Here is a 25,601-nt window from a genome sequence, read left to right as displayed (position 1 = left end):
CGATACAAAGGATATAAATACACGAAATAAAAGTAAAATGGTCTGACAAATCCGAAATTGATATAATTTTGAAAAAGGAAAGGATCGGAGAAGAATGTCGAGCAAAGAATATCTCCAATAACATAAAATATAAAGAAAAGAGAAGTCTTTTAAATATGTATCAATTTCAATGATGTTCCTTTGCGAAAAAACCCAAAAAATAAGTAGGGAAGACCGGGGCTAGTTGGCGGTGTTTTTAGTTTTCATTTTCAAGCCCTTTGATTTTGGTAGATCTTGCAAAATAGAACACGTTGCATGAAAGGGCAGACTGTTGGCAACATCTCTGAATTTTATGAAAATGGTTGATACGTTGTCTTCATTTCTAGAGACAAAAATATGTAACGCGGAAAAGCCGCCAACTTACCCCAGCCCCGGGGTAAGTTGGTGGTAGGTAAGGGGTAAGTTGGCGGAATACACGAAAATAAGCAATCAAATAGAAATTCGATTAAATCAGTGGTCCTTATGAAATGTGCCAATTGTCTTTTCAATAAAACTGTATAGTATTCGACGCTTATCATTATATTTCACTCTCAATACCCCGTCAATTTGACTTCGACGTGTACTCCATATTCAAAAGCAAATTTTCGAAATTCTTCAGGCGATTGGCCGAAATAATTGTACCCTGCATTAACGAGAGACACAAGAAAAAGTTTCTTTTGCTTTGGGGTGAATTCCAGAAATGAAAATATTTGGTAACTATTTTTGCACTTTAAACAGTACCGCCAACTTGCCCCGTGTACGTCACCACCAACTTACCCCAACAGTACATTTTATAAAAAGGATCTAAAAAATTACTTTTGTGTATGAATAGGTGTTATATCTATACGGATACTGAAAGTTCTTTTCACGCACTATCGAAAAATGTAATCATTTGGGGAATAGATTGAAAACTACCTTAAATAACACAAAATGTTTAAAATTGAGAAAATTTACAAAGTATGCTCAAAAACACAATATCGCCCACATCTTCTACAAAACCAAATGTTTTGAAACAAAAACACATTGGATAATGCGTTTCATATTACTTCAGGTTCACAACGAGAGACAGCGCTTTTTGACTAATAAAAATGGAGAAAAGGGGATTCCGCCAACTTACCCCAACCGCCAACTAGCCCCGGGCTCCCCTATTAAACAATACATACACTAAGAAAATTCAAATAACGCAAATACATCATGCACTGAAAGTTAGTATTCTGATAACAATTATTCATCAATTTAAAAAAGTTAGATTTTTAGATCGACGTACAAACGAGGAATGAGTTATCCATATGTATAGAAACTTGGATATTTATTTATTATTATACCATTAGAAAGAACAATTCAAAACTCGTCTCTTTCAAAAGAGGAGCAGGTTTCCAGATGGTGAGTACATCAATGATATTGATTTGTTTGTGGTAATATTGTTCTACCAGTGTCAAAAAACCCGAGTGAAAATATTTTTCAAATATAAAATATGAACGCGAAATTGGCTAAATGTTGGCCATTGCTGTCGTCAGAGGTACTTATTAACGTAACAAGCACTTCCTGTATGTCCAAAAATTTATCCCTTTTAAAGTTAGATATCTTTTGAGAACTATTCATTGAAACGCAAACTTCAGAAATAATCATTAAAATTTAAAAAAAATAAATGTTCTAAATCCCCCGATAGAACATTCCAAATTTGGTCTCAGATGAAAGAGGAATATCTAAGCTTTCGATTAGTGAGTACTCCAGCGATATTGATTTTTTGATTAAATATTGTTCTACCAGAGACACCGTGGGCTGTTTTTGATTTTTTTCTGATGCAGATGACGTTAAGGTTGGACAGAGAATGTGCAAAATTCGCAAACGAAAAAAGCAGTTTTTTCCACACCGTATGTCAGATCTTCATAAAAATCAATCAGCGTATGTAGAATGTTGTTACAGTACTGCTGATTGATTTTTATGAAGAACTGACATACTGGTGGATAAAAACAGCTTTTTTCGTTTGCGAATTTTACCCTTTCTCTGTCCAACCTTAAAGATACGTAGTCGAATTTTTTGTTTCATTTCTTCATACACAAAAAGCAAATAAAAATTATTAAAAATTACCTTCAATTGAACTACCTTGATCCCTATCTTTTTTTCTAGGATAACTGTCAAAAATTCTAACCCGTGCACGGGTGGTCCCATAGAGCAAGAAAGGGGTTTTTTTAGATTGCGTCAAAACTGTCGACTTTAGCAGTATGGTGTCTTTGAGAAAAGAAAGTAGAACTTTCTGTCTTATTGGATTGATGATTAATCCTCCTTATAGTGAGTTACGAAATTTATTTTCTTCAATGATTCAGATAGACAAATACTTATTTCAGCAAAGTTGTAGAGAAACTCGTTACAAACATTTTACCTGAAGACTTCAACTCTGTATTTTTTAAGCTTTTTGAGATATGGGACATTATTTGTAAAAGGCCCCTTAAAACAGTTTTTTCATCATAAGTTTTCTTCTAGATTTTTACCATTATATGAATGTTCTAGAACATTGTTTGGACTATTAAACTGCATTACTTTGCGAAGACGGAAAAATTCTATCGCTAGTATGTGTGGAGATATTCACGTTTCTTGATTGTAAACAGCTCTTTTTCCAATGCCGATAACTTTTAAACGGGCAAACCACTTTGTAAACAAATTAAGGTGCAAGAAAAGCACAACAAATGCTGGAAAAATCAGATCTCCCCAAGGCGGCAAATCCGAAATTGATATAATTTTGCACACACAAATCCGAAATTGATATAATTTTGAAAAAGGAAAGGGTCGGAGAAGAATGTCGAGCAAAGAATATCTCCAATAACATAAAATATAAAGAAAAGAGAAGTCGTTTAAATATGTATCAATTTCAATGATGTTCCTTTGCGAAAAAACCCAAAAAATAAGTAGGGAAGACCGGAGCTAGTTGGCGGTGTTTTCAGTTTTCATTTTCAAGCCCTTTGATTTTGGTAGATCTTGCAAAATAGAACACGTTGCATGAAAGGGCAGACTGTTGGCAACATCTCTGAATTTTATGAAAATGGTTGATACGTTGTCTTCATTTCTAGAGACAAAAATATGTAACGCGGAAAAGCCGCCAACTTACCCCAGCCCCGGGGTAAGTTGGTGGTAGGTAAGGGGTAAGTTGGCGGAATACACGAAAATAAGCAATCAAATAGAAATTCGATTAAATCAGTGGTCCTTATGAAATGTGCCAATTGTCTTTTCAATAAAACTGTATAGTATTCGACGCTTATCATTATATTTCACTCTCAATACCCCGTCAATTTGACTTCGACGTGTACTCCATATTCAAAAGCAAATTTTCGAAATTCTTCAGGCGATTGGCCGAAATAATTGTACCCTGCATTAACGAGAGACACAAGAAAAAGTTTCTTTTGCTTTGGGGTGAATTCCAGAAATGAAAATATTTGGTAACTATTTTTGCACTTTAAACAGTACCGCCAACTTGCCCCGTGTACGTCACCACCAACTTACCCCAACAGTACATTTTATAAAAAGGATCTAAAAAATTACTTTTGTGTATGAATAGGTGTTATATCTATACGGATACTGAAAGTTCTTTTCACGCACTATCGAAAAATGTAATCATTTGGGGAATAGATTGAAAACTACCTTAAATAACACAAAATGTTTAAAATTGAGAAAATTTACAAAGTATGCTCAAAAACACAATATCGCCCACATCTTCTACAAAACTAAATGTTTTGAAACAAAAACACATTGGATAATGCGTTTCATATTACTTCAGGTTCACAACGAGAGACAGCGCTTTTTGACTAATAGAAATGGAGAAAAGGGGATTCCGCCAACTTACCCCAACCGCCAACTAGCCCCGGGCTCCCCTATTTAACAATACATACACTAAGAAAATTCAAATAACGCAAATACATCATGCACTGAAAGTTAGTATTCTGATAACAATTATTCATCAATTTAAAAAAGTTAGATTTTTAGATCGACGTACAAACGAGGAATGAGTTATCCATATGTATAGAAACTTGAATATTTATTTATTATTATACCATTAGAAAGAACAATTCAAAACTCGTCTCTTTCAAAAGAGGAGCAGGTTTCCAGATGGTGAGTACATCAATGATATTGATTTGTTTGTGGTAATATTGTTCTACCAGTGTCAAAAAACCCGAGTGAAAATATTTTTCAAATATAAAATATGAACGCGAAATTGGCTAAATGTTGGCCATTGCTGTCGTCGGAGGTACTTATTAACGTAACAAGCACTTCCTGTATGTCCAAAAATTTATCCCTTTTAAAGTTAGATATCTTTTGAGAACTATTCATTGAAACGCAAACTTCAGAAATAATCATTAAAATTAAAAAAAAATAAATGTTCTAAATCCCCCGATAGAACATTCCAAATTTGGTCTCAGATGAAAGAGGAATATCTAAGCTTTCGATTAGTGAGTACTCCAGCGATATTGATTTTTTGATTAAATATTGTTCTACCAGAGACACCGTGGGCTGTTTTTGATTTTTTTCTGATGCAGATGACGTTAAGGTTGGACAGAGAATGTGCAAAATTCGCAAACGAAAAAAGCAGTTTTTTCCACACCGTATGTCAGATCTTCATAAAAATCAATCAGCGTATGTAGAATGTTGTTACAGTACTGCTGATTGATTTTTATGAAGAACTGACATACTGTGTGGATAAAAACTGCTTTTTTCGTTTGCGAATTTTACCCTTTCTCTGTCCAACCTTAAAGATACGTAGTCGAATTTTTTGTTTCATTTCTTCATACACAAAAAGCAAATAAAAATTATTAAAAATTACCTTCAATTGAACTACCTTGATCCCTATCTTTTTTTCTAGGATAACTGTCAAAAATTCTAACCCGTGCACGGGTGGTCCAAAAGAGCAAGAAAGGGGTTTTTTTAGATTGCGTCAAAACTGTCGACTTTAGCAGTATGGTGTCTTTGAGAAAAGAAAGTAGAACTTTCTGTCTTATTGGATTGATGATTAATCCTCCTTATAGTAAGGTACGAAATTTATTTTCTTCAATGATTCAGATAGACAAATACTTATTTCAGCAAAGTTGTAGAGAAACTCGTTACAAACATTTTACCTGAAGACTTCAACTCTGTATCTTTTAAGCTTTTTGAGATATGGGACATTATTTGTAAAAGGCCCCTTAAAACAGTTTTTTCATCATAAGTTTTCTTCTAGATTTTTTCCATTATATGAATGTTCTAGAACATTGTTTGGACTATTAAACTGCATTACTTTGCGAAGACGGAAAAATGCTATCGCTAGTATGTGTGGAGATATTCACGTTTCTTGATTGTAAACAGCTCTTTTTCCAAAACCGATAACTTTTAAACGGGCAAACCACTTTGTAAACAAATTAAGGTGCAAGAAAAGCACAACAAATGCTGGAAAAATCAGATCTCCCCAAGGCGGCCCTCTATGGAAATACTAGAGCTGAAGTTTGTCCATACTAGAGCTGTTCCGGCATTAAATACATCAGTATATATTACTATTAGTTCTGAAATAAAGGGTTACAGTCGCAATAATTAGCCTTTCTAACGTTTGGAAGCACGTCTTGAGTAAAAACCCAAGCAAAAGCTGATATAAAGGAGCTGCATAAGCTTCTTGTTTTAAGTATTTTTGCAATACGTTTTGTGTTCTAATAGCGGCTTAAGCAGTTCTATTAAAGCTTGAGCAGCTTGAAAGTTCGCTAAGAACTTTATGTGAACTTTAAAGTGTGCTTTTTAAGTATTATCCGAACTTCTGTTAGCTTGTGTCAAAAGTTACAGTTGTTCATAAACTCAATGCATACGCCGGAAACTGACAATTACCTTGCGCCTACTTCATAACAAAGGCACAAGTGCAACCAAACGGCGAGTAATCAACTGCATTTGATGACGTTTTTGCCCGTTTAAAAGTTATCGGCATTGGAAAAAGAGCAATTTTCAATCGAAAAACGTGAATATCTCCACATATACTAGCGATAGCAAGTTTCCGTCTTCGGCAAAGTATTGCAGTTTAATAGTCCAAACAATGTTCTAGAACATTTATATAATGGAAAAATTTAGAAGAAAAATTATGATGAAAAAACTGTTTTTAAGGGGCCTTTTACAAATAATGTCCCATATCTCAAAAAGCTTAAAAGATACAGAGTTGAAGTCTTCAAGTAAAATGTTTGTAACGAGTTTCTCTACGACTTTGCTGAAATAAGTATTTGTCTATCTGAATCATTGAAGAAAATAAATTTCGTAACTCACTATTAGGGGGATTAATCATCAATCCGATAAGACAGAAAGAAGGGGCGCTCTACTCAAAGAAACTTTCTCAAAGACATCATATTGCTAAAGTCAACAGTTTTGACGCAATCTAAAAAAAACCCTTTTTTGCTCTTTGGGACCACTGTACCGTGTGCAAATTCACCGTCAAGGAAGACCGATAGTGTCAAACGAGGACATTTCCGTAAAAAAATAATTAAAAATTATTCAGAAGTTTTAAGGGTTTTATGTTGTAATAAAAAGAGAATTCTATTCCTCATTTATTGACCCAATTATCAAGGCTGCATGTATTAAATAACATGCAATAAATTATACAAAATTACTCTTGCAGGATTGGCATTCGAAAAAAAAAGAAATTTTGGTTAAATACGATGGGCAAGGTTGTTTGTAACTAACATCATTAAGCTTTTTGTTTCCCCATGATAAATTTCTTAGAACATTACAAATTCGACGTTCCGTAATAGTAAATATAAATGCGAATTCCACTCGCCAGTAATTCGTTTTGCTATATGCAGATATAACTATACGTGTATGGTGCTACTTCAAGTTCAAGTGATTCTACAATTCATAGATGAGCCTAGGATCCAGCTCGGGTGCTTAAAATTTCAAATATTCGAGATCTTCGGTTGATTCTCCGTATTAACAAATTGGGTTCGGATAGGATCACTCAAAATTTTAAATTTTTTTGGTCCGGGTCGGGTTTTTCGAATTTTGAAATTCTCGGGTTCATATCGGGCTCGGGTTTTTCAATTTTAAAACGATCGGGTTCGGGTCGGGTTCGGGTTTTTAAAATTTTATAATTTTAGGCTCGGGTCGGGTACGGGTTTATAAATTTTCAAGCTCTCGTGTTCGGGTTCGAAAAAATTGAAACCCGACCATCTCTAACATATAGTACTCTATTACCAAATAATCACAGAAAGCGGGCAAAAACCAATAACACAAATAATTGCATTACATTGCCAGATTAATTTAACGTGATCTCTATCCTATTATCTAATCATTTGATTTGTTTATTACAATTTTCCAAGAGAATCCAAGTTGCAATGCTTTTGTGTATATTTTATGTTTAGTTTCATAGCATGCTACGATTATTTACAAGCATTCTTTTAAAACTATATCTAATTTGTATATTCGCGATAAACCAACGAATAAAATACTGCGTTGCTTTTGTCAAAAAATAACCTTAAAATTGAACTATGAGCTTAAATATATTTCTCCAATTTTGGCGTAATGTAACCCCCGGTGACGGTATGTTATATGTAATATGCCTTACCGGTTTATTAGCAGTGCTCCGAGTTTCTTCATAGCTGTTCAGCGAATGCATCATCTTCTTGCATTCCGATGACACGCTTTCCCTGTTGGTTAGCATTTTCGCTTAGTATGTACGGTTCTATCCAGTAGATATTCTAGTAAGTACCGTCACTCATACATCGAACAGGAAGGAACATCTTCACAATCTCCGAACAACGAAACTATGCACAACAATATTAATTATTCCACTTTAATTTGTACAGTGGCATGGATGATACCTGAAAGGTTTAAATAAATTATAATATTGGAATATTTATTTTGCATCTTTATAATGTAGTATTATTACGATAGGTATTTGATGTTTTTCATATCAACCACATATAAAACCAAAGAATTTACTTGAATTGCGAAATATATCTCGGAACTGATAACTAGAAACTTCTACGATACCCAAAAAATGCAAAACTCTTCATAAGGGCTCACTGTAACAACGGCCCATTTGCAAAATACTTGTTCAAGGATATATCTGAAAATGAAAATAAAAGAATTTGTTTTTACGTTTTATTTGTGACTGTTAAATTAAATTTAATAGTTTCTCTTTGAGCGTCTTTTTTTTCCATACGTTTATTTGACACGGCATTTGCAAAAGCTTTTTACGCCAGTTTCTTTTTTTACATAGCACGTTACAAAAATCCTTAAGACTAATTTTAACTATACTAGTACTTTGTCTAAAACTAACACTGAAATCACTTTATTGTTTGCTTTTTTCCTTACATTGTTGTATTTCATAATGATCTAGTATTTTCGGGTGTATTTATTTACTTTTTTTCTGTTATTGTCTAAATTTAAAAACTAAATATTCTAGGACACTTTAATTGGTGAATGATTAGCCTTGGATGAGAGTATCAGGAGATGAATTTAATTAAATTTTGACAGACGCTGTTTTTAAAAAATGATAGATAAGTTCCATGTATAGAGGATCGCGATACGCCAGGATGTCTCTAACAGGAACATGGATTGGTCTTCCTTGGACTTGTAAAGAATCTACTAATTGTGATCTGGCTTCACGATATTCAGTGCAGGACCAAACAACATGCTCAATGTCATGGTAACCCTCTCCACAAGCACAATGATTACCCTCAGCGAGCCCAATACGACGGAGATGCGCATCTAAAGTATAATGATTGGACATGAGCCTAGACATCACACGGATGAAGTCCCGACTTACATTCAATCCTTTGAACCATGCCTTCGTTGATACTTTAGGGATAATTGAGTGTAGCCATCGTCCCATATCTCCATTGTCCCAAGATGTTTGCCAACTAGCAAGTGTCCTCTGTCGAGAAGCGCTATAAAATTCATTGTAAGCGATGGGTCTTTCATATATTTCACCATCTAGTGCACCAATCTTGGCTAAATTATCAGCTTTCTCATTGCCCGCAATAGAGCAATGGGCGGGAAGCCACACTAGGGTAAATTTATAACATTTTCTTGTCAAGTTACTCAGAGATTCTCGTATCTTCCCCAAAAAAGAATGGATCGTGATTATCAATCCTCTTTGAGCGTAGAGCTGCAATTGTGCTGAGACTATCAATGAGGATAAAGTAATGGTTCGGGGGTAAAGTATTAATTATTTGAAAACTATAGTGAACTGCTGCTAGTTCCGCTATATAAACAGAGGCGGGTTCTGCAAGTTTGAGAGAAATTGAAAAATTATTGTTGAAAATACCGAAACCAGTGGCCTCACTGATTCGTGACCCATCAGTGTAAAACATTTTAAGGCAGTCTATGTGTTGATATTTACTTGTGAATATTTTAGGGATCTCCCGCGAGCGTAGATGATCCGGAATTCCACGAATCTCAGCTTGCATGGACGTGTCGAAGAATAAAGTGGATTCAGGAGTATCTAGTATATTGACGTATGTGGGAACATACCTAGTAGGCGTTATTTCTTGTGACATGTGATTGAAATACACTGTCATGAATCTGGTTTGGGGTTGAAGCTCGACAAGTCTTTCAAAATTTTCAATTACCAGTGGGTTCATAACCTCACATCGAATAAGTAAACGAGAAGAGAGATCCCAGAATCGGTCTTTTAAAGGAACTCCCGCTAGTACTTCAAGACTCATCGTATGGGTCGACTGCATGCAACCTAAGGCAATTCGTAAACAACGATACTGTATCCGTTCCAGTTTAATAATGTGAGTGTTCGCAGCTGAACGGAAACAGATGCACCCATATTCCATTACTGAAAGTATTGTTGTTTGATACAATCCTATCATGTCACTTGGATGAGAACCCCACCATGATCCAGTTATTGTTCGCAGAAAATTTATCCTTTGTTGGCATTTCGTTATTAGATACCTAATGTGGCCTCACCATGTGCCTTTAGAATCGAACCAAATTCCAAGGTATTTAAAAGTCAGGGCTTGGGCTATCGTTCTACCAACCAACTGAAGCTGAAGCTGAGCTGGATCACGCTTCCTTGAGAAAACGACCAACTCTGTTTTCTCCGTAGAGAAATCGATGCCCAGCTTTAAAGCCCAAATTGATAAATTATCCAAGCTATCTTGCAATGGTTGTTGTAAATTTATAGCTTTTAATCCTGTAACAGAAACCACCCCATCATCTGCAAGTTGTCTTAAAGTGCATGGGCTGACAATACAATTATCAATGTCATTCACGTAAAAATTATAGAGAAGGGGGCTTAGACAAGAGCCTTGTGGGAGGCCCATGTAACTTATTCTGAATGTCGCCAAATCGCCATATGAAAAATGCATGTGCTTTTCTGACAATAAATTGTATAAATAATTATTTAATATCGGTGAAAGACCACATTGATGTAGCTTCTCCGAGAGAACATCAATGGAGACTGCGTCGAATGCTCCTTTTATGTCTAAGAACACAGACGCCATTTGTTCTTTTTTTGCGTAAGCGAGTTGGATTTCTGACGAAAGTAGCGCCAGACAATCATTCGTTCCCTTTCCCCTCCGAAAACCAAACTGGGTATCTGATAGCAAGCCGTTCGCCTCAACCCAATTGTCTAGACGTCGTAGGATAATTTTTTCCAACAATTTCCTGATGCAGGATAACATTGCAATCGGTCGATACGAGTTATGATCGGAGGCTGGTTTTCCCGTTTTTGGAATAGCGATAACTCTCACTTGTCTCCAGTCGTGCGGGACAATGTTCTGCTCAAGAAGCTTATTGAATAAATTCAACAAGCGTCTTTTTGCTAGGTCAGGCAGATTCTTCACCAAGTTGAATTTAATTCTGTCTAGTCCCGGAGCATTATTGTTGCATGAGAGGAGTGCAATTGAGAATTCCATCATTGTCAAAGGCGAATCTATGAAATCGTTACTTGTGGGAGCATCGCGAGTGATTTTCTGCGCAGCAGCAGAATCGGGACAAATTTTCTTGGCAAAATTAAATATCCAACGATTCGAAAAATCTTCGCTTTCATTAGTCACGTTTCGATTCCTCATTCTTCTGGCTGTGTTCCAAAGAGTACTCATTGATGTTTCTCTTGACAAGCCATTAACGAAGTGTCTCCAATAACTAGATTTTTTGGCACGACGTATACTGTCAAATTTGTTTTGCAAAATAAAATAATTTTCAAAGTTCTCACGTATACCCCCTTTCTGTTTCATAATTTCTTTGTAGGCAACTTGTTTAGCTTCATATGCATCAGAGCACTCTTTGTCCCACCAAGGATTAGGGGGCCGTTTATTTATTGTCATTCCAGGATTGCATTTCGTTTGGGCTTGTTCTGCTGCTTCAATAATTAAACCCGCTAAGAATTCATATTCTTCGGTAGGGGGTAGCTCTTCTGTCGAAGCAAGAGAAGTGGAAATTAATGTTTCGTATGTTTTCCAATCAATATTTCGTGTTAAGTCATAAGGAACATTGATTGAATTCGTAAGGCCTAATTCACTGTTAATTGAAACAACGATTGGCAAATGATCGCTACCGTGAGGATCAGGTACAACCTTCCACGTGCAATCTAACCGAAGTGATGTCGAGCACAGAGATAGATCTAATGCACTTGGACGTGCAGGAGGTCTGGGGATGCGTGTTGTTTCGCCAGTATTTAAAACTGTCATATTAAATTCGTCACAAACATTGTATATCAAAGAGGATCGATTATCATTGTAGAGGGAACCCCACAATACTCCGTGCGAGTTGAAGTCTCCCAGTATCAGACGCGGAGCAGCCATGGATTCCACTACCTCAAAAATTTGACGTTGTCCAATTTGAACTTTGGGAGGTATATATATAGAAGCGATAGACATGTCTTTGCCTTTAATGTTCGTTTGGACAGCTACAGCCTCGATGCCCGCAAACAAGGGGATGTTAATTCTATAGAAAGAATAGCACTTTTTAATTCCTAGAAGCACTCCTCCATACGGGGTGTCTCGGTCTAGGCGAATAATGTTGAAATCATTTAAGTTGAAATTAATGTTTGAGGTAAGCCATGTTTCACATAGAGCAAAAGCATCGCATTTTAAATTATGCAGTAAAATTTTTAAGGAATCAATTTTAGGTATGATACTTCTGCAATTCCACTGTAAAACAGTGATGGAATCTTTCATTGGAGGAGGTGAATTACCCATTGAAAGATACAATCGCTGCAAGGATGGGCCATTGAGCAATCAGCTGCTCTAAAAATGTTCTAATTGTTGGGAGGAAAGCTGAAAGTATACTCTTTAGTGGTTCAGAAATATTGAATGCTTTAAAAATCCAATCAACAATTTCAGAAAATTTCAATAATCCTACCCCTGGCTGAGGCTCAGAGGAAGTCGAAATTTTATTATTACCAGTAATGGTGTTCTGTTTGGATTGTACGTTCCCAAAACCGGGCGGAATTGATTTCGGTTTTGAATCGGAATTTTTCGGTTTTGGGCGCAGTTTATCTATTGGTGGAGAAATTTTAAGGCCCTTTCTTGGCAGCTTGGGAAACGAAGACTGTTTTCTTTTTCTGGAATTTCCGGGTAAAACAAATGATGTACCTTCACACGCTCCGTCAGAGTCAGACTGTTCCGAAAATAAGGATGTGTAAGTGTTTTCTAAGAAGATGGGTTTAGGGGTAGCATTTTTCAATATTTCTGCATAGGAGCGCTTAGACCTCTCCTTCAAGGATCGTTTAATTTTATCCTCACGCAATTTATAAATGGGGCATGCAGGGAGCTCATGCGAGTTTTCTCCGCACATTAAACATTTTTCTGAATTTTCATTGCATGTATCCTCTTGATGAGAACCCCCACATTTGCCACACCGTGCCTTATTGGAACAGTAAGTGGCTGTGTGGCCAAGCTGTTTGCAATTAAGGCAATTCATTACACGAGGGATAAAAAGGCGAACAGGGAGACGAATCTTATCGATAATGACATAGTTGGGCAGCGCAGACCCAGCGAAAGTCACTCGAAATGAGTCAGACAGTCGATAAACTTTTTTATCTCCTTCGTGTGATACTGAATGCAATTGCTTGCATTCAAGTATTTTTACGTCTTTAAGTATGGTGTCTTTGAAACGACCAACTCCATGCTTAACTAACTCATCAACAGTCAAACTCGATTCTGTGATGACCCCATCAATTTCAATTTCCTTTGAAGGAATATACGCTCTATATTCACGCGTAAAAAGCTCGCAAGAAGCAATTGCATTGGCTTGTTTGAGACTACCAACGACAATGCGTATTTTATCTTTATTAACTTTGACGATCTCTTTTACATCCGAGAATCGCGAAGTCAAATCTTTAGAAATTTGAATGATATTTAGCGCCTTTGCTTTACGCCTAATAAATACAATCCATGGTCCCGTTGATGACTCTGGGTAAATTTTAATTCTAGTCGGATTTACATTTTCAGCATAAGGCTTAGGGGGAGGGTCTGTTACTCGTTCTCCCATCTCTTCATCCATTTTACCTAGTAAGAAAAACTATCACAAAAAGGAATGAAAAATATACCTGTTATCTGCTCTCTATTAGGTGACGAAGATACCGGTAGAACACACCTCATGTGTTACGTTGTAAACTCGGTGCCCGTTGTTTGACAATGTGACACTTGCTGTCCTTCTTCGTCGCGTTGCTTCTTCAGTAGAGAAATAGTCCTACCTGCAACACTTCAAAACTCTCTACGATTAAGCTGCTCGTCGGTAGCACCACCACAAGCGCGCTCTCTCCGTTTCCACCACCTCGGTAGACAAATGTGGCTACCTGTGGCTTGCTGCGAAAATCCCACTGTCGATGCGGCACTTTTCGGTGCCACTTGTTTTCCTTATTCGTCGCACCACTTCTGCGGTAGACAAATAGAGCAAATGGGTCTACCTGTGACGCTTCCCTCTCGTCGATAAGAATTGCCCGACGACACCAATACACTATATTTTTTTCTGCGTGTACAGGCACGATCACTGTCGATTTCTGCCACCGGGGTAGGCAAATTCGTCTACCCGCGGTTTGCTGTCAAAACACCACTTGTCGAGGATGCCGTTGACCACGCCTCCGACGTATCAACTGTCGACTCACACTTAACAAACTCGTCTCTCTCTCTCTCTCTCTCTCTCTCTCTCTCTCTCTCTCCCACAATAACGCATACAGCGTCTCGCACTCCGTCACTCTCTCGAGAACAAAACCTTCCACCTGGAGGCACAACAGTCTCGGTCGGTTGCAAAAACTGTTATGTCTTTGAGCGTCTTGGTGGAATGCTGAAAAATAAAAATATAAAAAGAAGAAATGTTTCCCGTTCAATTCCACCAGGTATACCTACCTACTTGGTGGAATTGAAAAGAAAACTTCTTTTTATATTTTTATAAATTCAATGTTTTTAGTTTTGTTTATAAAAAGTTAAAATCACTTGGGCTTTTGTCTAGCGTAGACAAAAAAAAAGAAATTTCCAAAATATGAACTTAGGTCACTAATTATGATTGAGGAACATATCAACATCGTTATCTTCCACCGTAGTAGATGTTCTCAAATTTTCGTAGAAACTGTGCATAACGTATATGGTACGTATGGTAGCAGCTGCTGCAAGTCATTGTATTTTTGTGATCTATTGGGCACCCGGTAGGATGCAGAGAGCTTTAGCTCTATTTCCCACAACCGCCTCTAGGCGGTCTCTATAAAAATCTAAATAAAACTACTAAAACATGAATGTATGTTGTCATCCGTACTAGCATTTCTTCTCAACACTCACACCTTTAATATACACACATTTAATATTCGTAGCATTCTGTCAATTGCAATTGAAGCTCAATGTTGCAAATTCGAGAAAAACGAGGAAAAAAACTATTTTTTGTTCAGTGGTAATCTTCATTAAACAAATTTTAGCTATTTTGGAAATTTCAATAACTAAAAAAAATATTTTTGAGTAGCCTGTTACTAGCATTTGACTGTAGATGTGAATTGGTTTTAGTGGAATAAGTGTTTTTTGGTAAAATACTTTGCCCGCCTAGAGGCTGTGTTAGACACCTAAGCGAAAAAAAAACTTTCAGTCTTTATTGATTACTTATCATACCGAAACTAGCATTATGTGCAATTTTAGCTGAAAAGTAGTATGTCTTAAAAACTTTGGGTGAATGCTGCTGTTAGAATATAGATGTTCTTATCATTTAGTCATATTTAGGGGAGTTTGGGGCTAGTTGGCGAAATTTTTGTCCTGACTAACGACTTACCTTTCAACATAGGGGCCCCATTTCAAAATTTCGGAAGAAAAATGATGGTTTTGAACGCTTATATCTTTTGTTGTACTGAATGGATTTAATCAATTTCTTCGGCATTTCGAAAATATTTGTACCAATTTAGTATTAAATTTTGGAATATGTAGGACATTCATTATCAACGGACAAAGTGTTTTGAAAAATCTTTCGAAAACGACTCGGAAAAGTGAAAATTTTCAGCCCATCCCGCACAGAGGTGTGATATAGGATCATGTCAGTCATCATTTTAACACTCTAATAACCAGACCTCGAAAGCAGATTTTCCATCTCGTTATATCCCGGCAGTTTAGAAAATATTACAAACTACTATTTTTTGGCTATCTAGACTACTATATTACTACTAATGCATTTATATTCCACCAAGGTTGAATTTTCTACGACTAAAAGAGTCGGTGCAAGTACTACAAAACACTGAAAATTACAATTATGTGGAAGAATTTAAATCTATCGTGAATAACCATGAATGATATAACCTTAAATTATTTGTATGTGAGCGAAACATTTCTAGAAGACCGTTGATAGTTTCTCATGTAAGGAACAAAAATATCTTCACAATACAATACAGAAAATTTATCTTCACTGGACTTATTATGAAACTAGTATGTATATGAGTGAGACATTTCTAGACTATTGCTGATAGTTTTAGCTCAATGAGCTATTATATCTTCATATATAGTTCAGAAAATTTTCTTATTTTCAATTCAGATTTGTTGTTTGGCCGAGTCTCATATACCAATCGACTGTACGTGTTTTTTGCCTTTCTCAATAGAAAGGTATTGCAATTGCTCTGAAACCCGACTTTTTAACGGAGGCCCGGAGGGCCGAGTGACATATACCATTCGATTCAGCTCGTCGAGTTCGGCAAATGTCTGTGTGTATGTATGTGTTTTTTTTTACAATGGAGAAGACCTTTACATCCTAGCCCAGTACACGTGCTATTGGTAGGGTCCAATCTACCACACGGGGTGCGCTGGGGACGTGTCGGGCTCGAATGGTGACCAGCCATTAATACCGACTAAACTCCATTGGGCTCCGCCATCATTCCTCTCAGGAACTACCTCTCGGTATTACTTCTGGGGGGATGGCTGTACTAAATGTACTCATTCACTCTCACTCACGCGTTCATACATCCTGTATGAGGCTTACTTGGGTGCTCTCTCAATCGCACTTTGATTCACTCTCAAACACTCCCACATGAGGCTGACTTTTGTGCTCACCTTTTACGTTCCATGCGAGGCTGACTTGTGTGCTCACCTTACTCATTCCTTGCTAGGCATACTTTTGTGCTCGCCCCACCCATACCATGTGAGGCTGACTTGGGTGCTCACCCTATCACCTGATTCACTCTCAATCGTGCCCTTCTATTGTACCTTTGTCACTCCCTCTGGCATCCCATGTGGGACATTTTTCTTAGGCCCCACTTCTGACATACCATGCGAGGCTGACTTGTGTGCTCACCTTTTTCATTCCTTGCTAGGCTGACCTCTACCATACCATGTGAGGCTAACTTTTGTGCTCACCCTTAACATGCCGTGTGAGACTGACTTGGATGCTCACCCTTTCACTCCTCTGCCACGCCATGAGGTATCGATAGCTAAGTCCCAACATACTACGCTACGACCCTCCCGTCTTGGCATGAGGCAGTCCACTTATACGCCTATACACTCATTCTTCTGTCTTGCTTCGGGGTGGCTGGGTTTACTCCTTACGCGGTTGCCATTCGCTGCGCCAAACCTGCCTCGGCATGAACAGACCATTCTCTCCCTTTTTTGCGCTTGGCCTTTTTCGCTCCAGCTAACCAATCACTAGTTAGCCGTGTCCGTCGTCTGTTGCTCGGTTCGCCACATTACCTGTAGCCTACTGGCAATCTGGATGGTAGCAGCCGAGACTGCGTTCCACTTCTCCACCGATTGACACATCCGCTGAATAAGGGTATCAGGGGTTGTGTCCCAGCCACAGACGTCAAGCATTGCTCTTCTTTCGATGTCGAGCCGATGACATACGAACAGTATGTGTTCACAAGTTTCGTCTACACCTGGGCAGTCCGGGCAGACTGGGACCTCCGCGTGCCCAAACCTGTGGAGGTACTGTCGGAAACAGCCACGGCCTGACAGGAATTGTGTCAGGTGGAAGTGAACTTCCCCATGGGGTCTTCCCACCCAGCTCGATATGCTAGGTATCAGCCGATGGGTCCACCTACCTTTCGAGGAGTTGTCCCACTCACGCTGCCATCTGGCGACCGAGGTCACCCTGGTGCGCTCGCGGGCTCCCCTATTTCCACATAGCTCAAAGCACTCCTCATCTTCCCGAATGACCAGCCCGACTGGCATCATGCTCGCTATCACGCAGGATGCATCGTGTGATACCGTGCGGTAGGCAGATATCACTCTGAGGCACATCACGCGGTAGGTGCTCTCCAGTTTCTGTAGGTAACTGGTTACCCTCAGTGCTCTTGACCGTGACGGGCCGCCGTACCTGAGGATAGATACGGCAACGCCTGCCAGTAACCTACGTCTACTGGCGCACACCTTTGAGCTGTTGGACATCATTCTCGATAGAGCCGCAACAGCAGTCGACGCTCTCTTGCATGTATAGTCGACATGGCTGCCGAAGGTCAGCTTGTCGTCTATAATGACTCCGAGAGACTTCAGACTTCGCTGTGAAGTGATCGCGACTTCTCCCACATGGATAACTGCATGTTGTGCCGACTTGCGGTTGTTGACGATAACTACCTCCGTCTTATGATGAGCGAGCTCCAGGCCTCTCGCGCTCATCCATTCCTCCACCGTGCTGATCGCGTGTTCTGCGGTTAGTTCTACCTCAGGAATTGACTCCCCGTAGACCTCCACGATCTTGACCCCAGGAGGGAACTTCAGTCTCAGAACCACGTCATACATGACGTTCCATAGCACCGGGCCTAGGATCGAGCCCTGCGGGATTCCGGCGGTAATCGGAACCCTTTTCTGACCGGCATCGGTCTCGTATAGCAGTACGCGGTTTTGGAAGTAACTTTCCAGGATCCGGTACAGACCCACCGGTAGGCTAAGCCGGTGTAACGAGAGCGCGATGGCATCCCAGCTTGCGCTGTTGAATGCGTTCTTCACGTCGAGTGTCACTAACGCACAGTATCGAATACCTCGCCTTTTTCGTTGGATCGCTATCTCGGCATTATTTATCACTGAGTTGAGAGCGTCCACTGTGGACTTACCCTTCCGAAAGCCAAACTGGTTGCTTGACAGACCGTCCGTACCTTCCGCGTACGGGGTGAGCCTGTTGAGGATGATCCTCTCAAGCAGTTTGCCAGTCGTGTCGATCAGACAGCCTTCGTCTACCCTCCATTCCATGCCTGGAGCCAGACTCGGGCTGGCAAATGTTAGGTCAATCCACGCCTCCACCCCGTTTCTACGGAATGTACTAGCAGAGCCATTATTAGCTAGCACAGTATCGAGTTCCGCAAGCGCTTCCATTAGCGCTTGACCCCTGCTATTTGTACAGCGGCTGCCCCACTCCACTGCCCAAGCGTTAAAGTCTCCCGCTATGATTACCGGTTTCCGGCCCACTAGGTCCGACGAGAGCCTGTCGATCATCTGGTAGAACTGTTCTATTGGCCACCTTGGTGGGGCGTAGCAGCTGCAATAGAACACACCATTGATCTTGGCAATCGCCACACCCTCGGCGGAGGGGTGTATTACCTCTTGAACCGGGAACCGTCCCGTTGTACAGATTGCCACCATTCCAGACCCATCCGACACCCAATTGCCGTTGCCGGCAGGGATGCGGTACGGGTCTGATAAGAGGGCGACATCTGTCCTCGACTCCGAGAACGACTGCCAAAGCAGCTGTTGGGCTGCTGCACAATGGTTAAGATTTAGCTGTGTGACGTTCACGGCTTCTTCTTATTTAACTCACCGAAGGGACACGAAGGTCCGCCCATAGCATGTTTATGGGCTTGCTTCTTAGCGGTGCAGATAAGGCACTTATATGCCTTAGTGCAACCCCGCTCTTTATGTCCCTCCTCGCCGCAGCGACGACATAGTTTGCTCCTATCTATGCCCTTGCACTCGTAGTCTTTGTGGCCGGACTCAAGGCACCGATAGCACCTCTCCACTGAAGGCGGCTGGGGTATGCTAATAGGGCATACCGACCAGCCGATCTTCAGCTTCCCTTTCTCGGTTACCTTTTTGGCATCCGCCTTCAGTAGCCTGAGGTAGGCTACTTGGGTGCCAGAGGGTCCATCTCTCAATCGCACAGAGGCCCGCTCGATTGTGACGTCGCAATGTTCCTTAACGGCTGCGACGATGTCTTCTGCGGTCGTGAACTCGTCCAGGTGCTTGCACTGGAGAGTCATTTCCGCTCCTAGCGACCTGACTTGGGCGCCTTCTCCAAGGACCTCTTGGGCCAAGGTCTTGTATACCGCACTAGATTGTGCGCCTCGCTTCAGCACCAGAAGCATTTCCCCCGTGTTGGTGCGTCTCACGCTACGCACATCTTGCCCAAGGGCCGAAAGGCTTTCGGCCGCCTTCATCGACTTTAGGACATCGGCGTATTTGTCTTTGTCGGTTTTCAACCACAAGGCCTCGCCTCTGTCCTTGGCCTTCTTCGCGGGCCGCGGTACCTCCGGTGTCGGTGCCGGCTTTTTCTTGGTGACCAGCGTCCAGGGGTTTGGGTCCCCCTGCCCCGATCGTGCCGGGTTGCTGGTACCAACGCTCTGCTCAGCGAGGTCACTCTCGCCCTCGCTTACCTCAGCCAGACGGCGTTTGGCCTTAACGGTTGCAAGCCGTGTGGTGTCGGTTTTTGCACCTTCACCTGGCGACTTCCCAGGGCGCTTCGCGTTCGAAGACGTCTTGCGATTGCCCTTACTCTTGCCTTTTCCCTTCGAGGGGAACTCGGCCGCCGCTTCGAGCGACGTGGCTGCTCCATAGAAGGTGAAGGCCACTGTCTGAGTGCCCGTATCGACCTTCTCTTTTCCCTCCCTCTTGGAGGCCACTGTCTGGGTTTCTCTGACGGACTTCTCCCGACATTCCACCCTCTTGGCATAAGCCTGCTGTTTCTGTCTTGCGACACGAACAGTTTTTCGGAGTTCCAGGAGACTCTGTTTTAACTCCTTGCCTATGTTTTGCTTTGCGCTAGTGTACTCGATTATTGCATCGAGCTGCTCCACCACTTTGCGCATAGCCGATAATGGCCCGTCCGGTGCGTTGGTAGGGCTATTTCCTACCACTGCTGGGGGGTCACTGGTGCTTTCAGATGCAGCACTCATCGCTCCACTACTCTCCCCACGGGGGAGACCTCGCCAAACCACCTCTAGCGAAGGGGTTTGGCACCTCCGATTGTTTGTTGTTTTTATTTTTGCTCTCCATATCAAATCCCACGAGTCGCGCGAGAATAAATGTCCGCCACGCCAGAGCTCCGCATTAGCGTGGTAAGGGACGCTTACTGTGGGGGTTGCCCAGGTACCCCACAGGCTCCGTTAACGATCGAGCATCTTTTTCACCCCCTCGATCACTCATCCCTCGGCACGGGTCGCTTCACGCATTGGAATTGGGGTTATGACCTACCTTGCTTTACGTGGTGACCTCGGCCCAGATCATCACAACCATCCTCCTTTACCAGGGCTTTGGACCTGTAGCTCTGGTTCTCAATAGTTCCATGTACGTATATTATTACGAACATGCCACTATTGAGATCCGTCATTCGCTAGCGGAATTATGTATGTGCGTATGTATGTGTGTGTATGTATGTGTGTATGTATGTGTGTATGTGCGTCTGTGTGTGTACGCGAAAACAATCTCACTCACTTTTCTCAGAGATGGCTGAACCGATTTTCACAAACTTAGTCCCAAATGAAAGGTGCGTTCCCATAGGCTGCTGCTGAATCTCTAATGGATCCGACTTCCGATTCCGGAATTACAGGGTGATGAGTACGATCACGCAGAAAATGTCGATTTTAATAAATTCTGCAATGAATGTATAATGGTGAAAATTTTTCCAAAATGTGACTACAACTGCTTCGATTTGTAGTACTAGGCCACTAACAGCCATTCAAAGTCTCTTTGGTCACATTGGCAACCATCATCGGTTCCGAAAGTCCCGGCGGAAGTATTCAAATTCAGAATAACAGTCACATCGGTTTCTCGGAGATAGACATATTCAACCAAACTTAGTCTCAAACGAAAGATGTTGCGTCCCCATAAATTGCTATTAAATTTTATCCCGATCCGACTTCTGGAGTTACGGGTTATGGCAAAAAAGGTAAAAATGTCTCTCAAACAACTTAAATTTGCAGTTCAAGGTCACTGACGGCCAACCAAACTTTCGTTGACTACATTGACCATCGTAGACGGTTCCGGAAGTGCCCGGGAAAAGCGGTCATCTTTCAAAACTAACAAACTCATATCAATTTCTCGGAAATGGTTGGGCCAATTTTCATAAGCTTAGTCTAAAATGATAGCTATAATATCATCACAGATGTCTATAAAATTTCGTACGCATCGCTTATATGGTTCCGGAAATATAGACTGAACCGTCCGGTCACATATGAAATTCCCATATAAGCCAGAACTCAAAAAAAAATTTCTAAGGGGGGCCCCATGAAATTTCAATAATCGAATTCGTATTTTTGATGCCAAACATCCTTAAAATGCATGAAACGTCGAGATTTTGTTATCACGAAATTTTTTTTTATAAAAATCGATTTTTTGGGACTTTGTTAATTTCGCACCTTTTTTCAGTTCAATATTACCGTGGCTGTTTTATCTTTAACGCAATTTTAGAACTTGAATGATGATTTCTTTTCTTGTATATTTGTCATGTCATGTATAATAATAAAATGTAATACATATATGCATTTGAAAGCTTTTAATGAATATAAACAACGCAAACATTCTCGTGTTCATGATTGAGAAAGGCACAATTGCACCGCTAGGTGGATTAAAACCGGTTTTTGTTTTTGTTTTTAGAGGATAGCAAAAACTTCCAAAAAAGCCATGAGACTGCAAGAAAAAAATATACAAAACTCTAACGTCTCAGGGAACTGGTTTGTGTAGCAACCCGAATCGCCAAAAACCACTACTCTTGCCCAAAACTTGAGTCCTCCCCGGCACTACCTTACGGCATTACTTCGGGAAGAGAGTTTTATGAGCATAACACCCACTCTAATTCCACTATTTAGCAGTTGGTTCCTTCAGGAGGGTTACAGCACTACTCCTCGACGGCGGTGTGTTCTTCACCATCCACACAGGCTGGCAATTTTTGCATAAGTCGGAAAGCTAGCTGTGGGTCGAAACTTAGTGCTCTTCCCCAGCGAAGACAATCTGGGCGGCAAACTTCAGAGTGTCTAATTTACCTAGCCCTTCCCTTGTACCACTTTGCGCGAAACTTTCTTCTCGTACCATTCAGCGCCACTTACTCGTTCAGCTCCGGACTTGTTTGCAAACTACTCGGTCCAGTCCCCAACGATGGATCTGGCCTACTCAGAAGGAGAATTCCTAGGCGAGACAGGTTCTCCCGATACCGAGCGGTAGATTTCTCTCGATGCCGATGTTCGTTTCCGTGAGACAATTAGCTCCCCGCTTTGTTCCGATGTAGCCCCGGCGATGGACCTAGCCTACTCTACGGACCAGCCAGTAGGTGCTAAGGTCCATCCAGCGATTCCGGGTGGAGCTTAGCTTCCGGTTCACTGGCGCCCCAATGATCCATTGCTAGCTATTCGACGCGGTCTGATCCCCAGCTGTGTATCTACCCTACTCACGAGCTATCCGGTAGGGTGTTAAGGTCGGTCCGGCGATTCGGGTTAAGTCTGACGTCCGTATCACTGGCGCCCAGATGACTAGAACCCGATTCTACGTCGCGTACTACTCAACCAATGGAGAGTTCCCCGGCGGCAGAATTTCTCTCGAATCCCAATTTGTGATTTCACGGCGACTTTCTAGCCAAGGGCGTACTTTGTTGGTCCCTTCGCCACTTCCTCTGCACCTCGGAGAGTATACTCGTAACCCTCTGTTGACAGTGTCCCAGGTATGCTCGTCGTGGCACATCTCTTCGACGATACCGTCAACTATACCACCCTACGAAAACTTCTCCGAACCTAGACCACGTGTTCCGGTGTCTTTGCACGTTTACACAGTCCGGGCAAAGGAGTGACGAAGCATGTCCAAACCGGTGCAAGTACTTCCGGAAGCATCCGTGCCCGTACAAAATCTGCATCAAATGTAAGTTCACATCTCCATGCTTCGTGTGCACCCAAGCTGTCACATGTGGGATTAGTCCTCAGCCATAGTGATGCATTTGCGGGATCATGCCGGCGATAACGCATACTGCCTCCGACGATATTGTTCTGTAACCACTCGCGACTCGTACGGGCATCAGCCGGAATGTCCTGTTCAGCTTTTCACGGCTCCGTTTGGTTTGCAGCGCGGCACCCCAGGGAACCCCATATCGAAGTATCGATGACGAAACGGTAGATAGCAGATGACCCGTGCTGCTTCTCGGACAGCCGATGTTTGGCATGATTCTCGCTATTGCTTTTGTTGCCCTCGCCGAATTTTCGCAACCAGTCATTGGTTATCACTCCAAATTGCTACAGTGCACAGTGGTCCCAACGAGCAAAAACGGGGCTTTTAGATTGCATCAAAACTGTTGACAATACAATGTGGTGTTTTTGAGAAAGTTTCTTGGAATGGAGCTCCCCTTTTTTATGTCTTATCGAAGCGATGATTAATCCCAGTAGTAGTGAGTTACGAAATTTATTTTCTTCAATAATTCAGATAGGTGTAGTGTATAGGCATTGTATAATAAAAAAATATAAATTATATTAATAATGGTATTGTTCTTCCCTGATTAATAAACGGTTCTAGAATGGGAACAGATACTTTAAATTGAATCGCTCTCTTAATACTCTTGCTCTCCTTTTCTGTATATTTCTCGCGGGTAAAAGTGAGATGTGTAAGTGAGTTTTCCCTTGAGATCTATCGCGCGACCCTTGCTCTTGCTTTCTCTATCTCCGTCTAATCAACAACTGGTTACCATATCTACGATGGATGAATGTATGAGTATATACGATACTGTTTCATTGCAAACTGGGCAATTCAATGGTATTTGTTTGGGTAAAAGTTCCCTGAGCGGGAGCAGTCGAAAAAGAATAGTTTATTCGATTGACGACCGTTAAGACGAACAGATGCTAGCTGGTTTTGGACGCTCGCTGATTTTGGACACTCGCTAGCTTGGAAAAATGGAACGTCACGACAATGGCGCAGTTGGTAGCTGCCCGTAAGTACAAAAAAAATCGACAAATTTCAAGGAAGGGAGAATGTGAATCCGAATTATGCTAAATCTGAAATATTTAACATCCCGTAAGAAGTATCGGAGTATGAGTTCACACGTAATCTGAATATTAAATAACAAAATGCGTTGAAGGGGTGCTAATGGAAAATTCTGGATGTTACGTAATCCGAAAAATGTGGAAGAAGCGATCCGAATTTTTTTTTCATGCTGTTACGTAATAGAAAAATTTGCATAAGAAGTACATCAAGGGGGAGGTGATCCGAAAAAAACTGCATGTCCTACTATCCGAAAAGTGTGAATTTGATCGACGTCACAGAGGGCGAATAGCGATGATCAATGGTGTAGCTTTTTATCAGGTGAAAGCAAGGTTTTTTTAATGCGCGTGTACTAGTGTGAATTAGTTATGCAATCCGAAATTATAACTCGTATCATCCGAAAAATGTGAATCTGAAACAGGTAAAAAAAGAGTGACCCGAAAAGCTTGCAATAATAACAAAATAAGAGTGTACTGAGATTGAAAAAAAGGAAATCTTATATAATCCTTGTGGGGTGGAAGGGATGCTGCGATCCGAAAGAGGCGAGGAATGGGAAAGTGAGCTCCAATTTCACGGAAATGAAATGTAATACAAAAGGAGCGTTGTGTAATCCGAGGGTTCGGAAACTAATCAGAAATTTTGCAATTAGGAAAAGTGTGTTGCGATCCGAAATGCGTAAGAGATGGACAGAGTGGTGATAGTCCGGAAAAGGGTAATCAATGTTTTTATTTACATATAAAAATGAGATGTTCAATTGAGTTGGCGTATAGCGTACCAGATGTGGGAGAGAGCAACGCGTTCGAAATGTGAACAGGTCATGCAATCCGAAATTATAATTCCTGTTACCCGCCATAAGTTGAATTGGAGCGTGTCAAAGTGGGAAAGGCATATTATTTGTGTCAAAGTGAGATTAAAGAAAGAAGGAAACCAGAATGCGTACGGTGGAAAGGCAGTTGAAATCCGAAAGCAGTGAGAAATGGAAAAGTGCGACCCGAAATTTTGGTTTTAAATTACACTAAA

The 25,601-nt window shown here is 40.9% G+C and overlaps 2 protein-coding genes across 12 annotated transcripts in view; both read right to left on the bottom strand.

Annotated features, from left to right (window-relative positions):
• The window catches only part of LOC131683134 (uncharacterized), a 1,279,861-nt gene that overhangs the window by 988,541 nt on the left and 265,719 nt on the right, over positions 1-25,601 (bottom strand). For 8 of the 11 annotated variants that reach the window (XM_058964951.1, XM_058964944.1, XM_058964954.1 and 5 more), the window contains one exon: positions 7,574-7,829. In XM_058964951.1, coding sequence (XP_058820934.1) covers positions 7,574-7,605 — 32 coding nt within the window. In that variant the 5' untranslated portion in view covers positions 7,606-7,829. Of the gene's footprint in view, positions 1-7,573; positions 7,830-7,950; positions 7,970-25,601 lie in introns of those variants that run through there. The other 3 variants (XM_058964952.1, XM_058964949.1, XM_058964948.1) reach the window with 2 other exon arrangements.
• Positions 1-25,601, bottom strand: part of LOC131683138 (uncharacterized) — a 272,485-nt gene that overhangs the window by 100,301 nt on the left and 146,583 nt on the right. The gene's annotated exons all lie outside the window — the stretch shown is intronic.

The sequence above is a fragment of the Topomyia yanbarensis genome, chromosome 2 (genome assembly GCF_030247195.1).
Source record: "Topomyia yanbarensis strain Yona2022 chromosome 2, ASM3024719v1, whole genome shotgun sequence".
Lineage (NCBI taxonomy): Eukaryota > Metazoa > Arthropoda > Insecta > Diptera > Culicidae > Topomyia > Topomyia yanbarensis.
Note: the sequence above shows the minus strand (reverse complement) of the source record. Positions and strands in the feature narration are given on the sequence as shown.